At 30.7% G+C, this 5,250-nt stretch overlaps 1 protein-coding gene across 1 annotated transcript; it reads left to right on the forward strand.

Moving 5' to 3' along the window:
- Nucleotides 1–3,816: 3,816 nt before the first annotated feature.
- Nucleotides 3,817–5,190, forward strand: LOC149392109 (midasin-like). The gene is made up of 5 exons (XM_089620097.1): nucleotides 3,817–3,964; nucleotides 4,326–4,415; nucleotides 4,675–4,961; nucleotides 5,052–5,136; nucleotides 5,179–5,190. Exons 2-5 carry the CDS (start codon nucleotides 4,329–4,331, stop codon nucleotides 5,188–5,190), a joined length of 471 nt encoding a protein of 156 aa, XP_089476223.1. The 5' UTR covers nucleotides 3,817–3,964; nucleotides 4,326–4,328.
- The last annotated feature ends 60 nt before the right edge of the window (nucleotides 5,191–5,250 follow it).

Here is a 5,250-nt window from a genome sequence, read left to right on the forward strand (position 1 = left end):
ATTTGAAAAGTTGTCCACCTTTACCAAGTTGCCAAATGCAAGTCACTCCAAGCTCTGCCAAGTAAATGTATGTCTTTGAAAAAGCGACGCTCGTTTGAACTTTCCGTATCAACTTTTTGGACGCCAAGATGAGGTGAGAGATACTCTTATAAGCGATATATCTAAGACACTCAAACCAACCATATTCGGTTTTGTGTAGACCAAAACGAATCTTTTATTTCATAGTGTTTTGTGCCATTACTGGAGTTTGTGCTACGAGTACGGTACTCGTTGATCAAGTGGATGATTGACGTCGCTTTTGGCCATCCTCTAGCGAGACGCAAGTCCATCAGTGGCGAACCAAGGGCACCACATTGCGCGAAAGACTCTGACGAGCATAACGAAGGAGGTACGATTCCAATCTAGGTTGTTGCGTGGCTGTTTGGCTAAAGAATTAAATTGAAACAAAATCCGTTTGATAGGTAGTTTTAAAATTCGCGATCTGGTCAGTTTGGTAAACCGTAAGAATATTAGAATTCGTAAATTATAATTTTGATAGACGATTAAAATTGCTGCTACAATTCCCACTATACATTTGGTATACGGTTAGTATTGCTACTTGAATTTAAGTATAACATAAGCATACTAGAAGTTGTATACTATAATTTTAATAGACGATTAAAACTGTTCTAGAATTCGTACTAGAATTCTGGTGTACGATTCAAATTGCTTCTAGAATTCCGGTATAACATAAGCATACTAAAATTCTGATAGACGATTAAAGTTGTTATTAGAATTGCGTAAACAATTTAGTAAGGTGCTTGAAATTTGGCCTTACAATATTTTATTAAAGCAAATACCGCCCTTTTTTACAACCTTCATTGACTTTATTTGTAAAAAAAATTAAAATGACCGAAATATCATTAATGAAATGATCAAAGTATCCTTAAATTAAGAGTTATATTATTAAAGGTACTTTGTCAATTTTATTTTATTTTTACACAGAAAGTCAATGAAATTTATAGAAAAAGTGGTATTTGTTTTAATGATACATTTTAAAGTATTAACATGTTATTTATAGTAATAGATACATATTTTTTTTTTTAAAACTATCGAAATAGTCATTGCATTTCGATTTAAACGAAACATATGGCATATTCTTCTTGAAAAACGATAAAGAGGGAATAATATGTTAAAATTCTTAAAAACATATTACTCTTAATAATTTAAAAAAGTTTCACTAAAATATAATCTTACTCTTAATACTCCTAAATTGTTTTAACTTGTATTTACTATCAATACTGTTTATTAGTTAGATTATAATTTAATTAAAATTCTTCGTGATTATATGGGTATTTTTTTTTTGAGACAGGTAATTTAAGGTCCGTTTGTTTCAAAAACAAATTTAGAAAGTAAAATACGACTAGGGTGATAGTAGTGATACTAAAGAATTGCGTGCCTAATAGCCAACTATTTATTTCCTCTTTTTTATATTTTTTAAATTGATTAATTTCAATTTAAATGGAATTTCATAGCTGGAATTTCAATTTCGAAGACTATTTTGTCCTTTTTTTCCCTGTCCAGATTATCTTTGGCCATTTTATTCGAATTCAGATATTCTTGTCTCTTTTTTAGTGTATTGTCCCTCTGAATTAAACTAAATCAATTTGATCATTTTAATTTATTTTTAAACAAATATAAATTAGAGCACTGTAGCGAAATAACCAAAATGAAACTATGAAATTTGTTTTTAGTATATGTTTCACAATTTTTAGGGAAATAGCCAACAGACTTAAGTGGCAATAATTAAGGTCTGATTTACCCTTATTTATTAACAAATTCGTCACTTTCTCTCTCCTGTTTTTTTCCTACACTTTTTTTTACATAAAAACTTCAAAAATCCATATCTATCTCATATGAACTCGAAATTGAGTGATTCCAAATCCTACGGATTCGTGACGCCGAGATCTTAAAAAATAGATCAATTGTGTTTGATGAAAAATCATGTTTAGTACAATAGATGTAGAAAAATCACGTTACTACCTTAAATATGGAAATAACTGGAAATTTTTGAAATTATAAAAAAAATAAATGGAAACGTAACTATGATGCATTAAACATAATTTTTCATCAAACACAATGGATCTATTTTTGAAGATCTCGACGCCACGAATTTGTAGGATCTGAAATCACTCAATTTCGAGTTCGTATGAGAAAGATACGAATTTTTGAAGTTTTGATGTAAAAAAAAATTATTTGAAAAAAATAGGAGAGAGAAAGTGACGAATTTGTTAATAAATAAGGGCAAATCAAACCTTAGTTATTGTCACATAAGCCATTTGACTATATCCCTAAAAATTGTCAAACATATACTAGATCCAAAATCACATGTTTAAAGTGGCCTAGTTACTTACAAATCTCTATAAATTATTAACAAAATAAAATAATAACATATCTTATTTTGATTGAAAATAAAACGGCATTTGTTTTAGGGCGTTATAAAAATATGGTCAAAACAAACTTTTTTTTTTTAGTCAATGTTTGTCAAACTTTATGAATATAGTCAAACAGACTGATAAACAAAAAAAAAGTCTAATTTGTCCTTATTTATCAACAAATTCGTCACTTTTTTATCCTATTTTTTTTCTACACTTTTTTTTTTTCAATTAAAATTTCAAAAAACCATATCTATCTCATACGAACTCGAAATTGAGTGATTCCAAATTCTACGGATTCATGACGCCGAGATCTTCAAAAATAGATCCATTGTGTTTGATGAAAAATCATGTTTAATGCATCATATTTACATTTCCATTTATTTTCAGATGATTTTCGAAAATTTCCAGTTATTAAACATGATTTTTCATCAAACACAATGAGTCTATTTTTGAAGATCTCGATGCCACGAATCTGTAGGATTTGGAAAACTCAATTTCGAGTTCGTATGAGATAGATATGAATTTTTGAAGTTTTGATGAAAAAAAATGTTTGAAAAAAAATAGGAGAGAGAAAATGACGAATTAAAAAACAAAGAGAGAGTAAGTGATGTATCTAGAAAAAAAAAGGTTATATTTATTTAAACACAAATATGAAATTTTAACACATTATCTCTAGTACCATCTAATATAATTGATTATTTTTCTAAAATTATCCGTGATTAATTCCCAAACCTTGAGTTTAAGGTGGCTTAATTAATTACAAAATTTTTTGTTTTTTGATATAAAAGAAAATTAGAAAAAAAGGAAGTTTTATTCATTAAAAGAGATTAAAGGAGCGTAAATCTCTTAGAGCAACATTAATGGTTCCTAGCTTAACAATTTAAGGACTTGCTTGCAATTAAGAAAAATGTTAAGCTATTTGCTTAACCATTATTTGGCATTTTAGCTATGTGTTTGGCTAGTGAAATTAGCTCTATAGAGCTAATTGCTTAAACAAACTACATGGGACTCAATACAATATTTTAGTAATTATTTTATTGTTTTTACAAGTGGAAATTGAATAAAAAAATAAACAAAAATAGAAAATGACAAGTGGGATAAACTTAAACAAGATGATAAATTAGCTTACCATTGTGGATGATTTAGCTTAAATAAATTATATTTTGCTATGACTTATGTGGCATGGTAAGCTAATTTGACATTAGCTTACCATTGTGGATGCTCTTATATTTCTTATTTTTAGGAGGGTAAAAAAAAGAAGAAGACGGCATTTGTTTTACGAATAATTAATAAGTTTTACGATTAAAAGAGACACAAAAAGAAAGAAGATATGATTGGGTTCATTTTATTTGCGCTGCCCTATATATTTCTTTTCCCTTAAGGAAAAAAAAACCTATACATTTCTTTTATTTTCTACTCCCTCGACTCAACCCCTAAACCCCTAATAAACCCGCGCTTCCTTTGTTTTCTTGTTTTTTTTCCTTCTCTTCTTGTACCGACACAGCGTCTGCGGAAATCTTCTTCTCATCATCGTCTTCAAATCAGAGGTTCCTTTTTCATCGAACTTTATATTGTCGAAGTTTTGTGTGTTTTCTCTTTCGGTTTCACAGTATCCGTTCGCTCCTGCGTTACTCCCACAGTTCTTGCTTCTTATTCGGTTCTATCGATTATCTTCCGATTTCTTAAACTTTTATTTTCATGTGCTAAAGGAACATAGAGTCGAACAACAATTTATTATTTATTATTTTTATTTTTATTTTTTCAGGTTGTCGACGTATGTATGCATTTTTGGGTTTTCTAGCACTTTTTTGACTTAGTGAATCGGAAATCTTCAAATTGTTAGGGTACATTACATGGGAGTTGTACTTACATATGTTCGTTTTTTTTTACTGGTGTTTGCGAGTATAGGAGATGGCAGACGATTGGAGATACAGTCTTAAGTTGTTTAAAGAGCGCTGCCCAGGCGTCCAATGGCGTTTCGAATCGGCGGCAGAACAGGTATGGAGTTTTTATGCATCTTTTTTGTTTGGCAACTACGTCAGAATCGGACAAGCTTCATTAGATTGTTTCGTGTTTAGCAAGATGAGACCAGGAGGGTAAATCTTATTCATTTAAAAAGAAGACGGCATTTGTTTTATGATATAAAAGAAAATTAGAAAAAAGGAAGTTTTTTTTTTCTTTTTTTTTTGGGTTGATTTTGCTGTCTGAACAGATATAGAGAAAGATGCTTTGTATTGATGTTTCTGGATTAATTCAGGGCGAAGATGACGTGATGACGATATTAGCAGATGTTTTCATGAGGCGAGATTGCACAATTCCTCTGATCGGCTGTTTCCGACCGAGAGCTAGAAGCATTGTAGAGAAAGCTGTGTCTTTTCTCCGATTTGCTCCCAATTTGAAGTGCAATTCAAATAATGGCGACATAGTTTATGAGGAAGGTTCTGTAATTGATTTCTACTGTGTTAACGGGAAAGGTCTAGACCTCCACGAGCTTGCTTGTTTGGCATTCTGCCGCGCTCTTGATTTGGATCCCTCTTTGTCGGAGTAAGATATGAACACACTGTCTTCCCTTTATCTCATTTGTTCTTCTTTAAGAATTGATGGTATATCTTTCTTGTATAAATAAAATTTCAGGTCCATTTCAAAATATTTTGAATTCGCTCCTCCTCCCTTTCAACGCATTTTGACAGACCAGAAATTCTCCAAGGTGAGGGTTCAGGTGTACTACTTTAAACGTTTAATAACTTGTTTTTTTAATTAGAAAACAGACTAAATACTTCATCTTTCTGGGTGTTTCTCTATCTTGCTTATTGTTGCGAATTTTGCTAGGGGG

The sequence above is a fragment of the Urtica dioica genome, chromosome 7 (assembly GCF_054948205.1).
Source record: "Urtica dioica subsp. dioica isolate 48M chromosome 7, U.dioica_male_clone48M_v1_H2, whole genome shotgun sequence".
Classification (NCBI taxonomy): Eukaryota; Viridiplantae; Streptophyta; class Magnoliopsida; order Rosales; family Urticaceae; genus Urtica; species Urtica dioica.

Coding starts and splice junctions, on each gene's coding strand:
- LOC149392109 (XM_089620097.1), top strand. CDS start 4,329: ATGGCAGACGATTGGAGATACAGTCTTAAGTTGTTTAAAGAGCGCTGC. Junction 4,416..4,674: donor TCGAATCGGCGGCAGAACAG/GTATGGAGTTTT, acceptor GGATTAATTCAG/GGCGAAGATGACGTGATGAC. Junction 4,962..5,051: donor TTGGATCCCTCTTTGTCGGA/GTAAGATATGAA, acceptor ATAAAATTTCAG/GTCCATTTCAAAATATTTTG.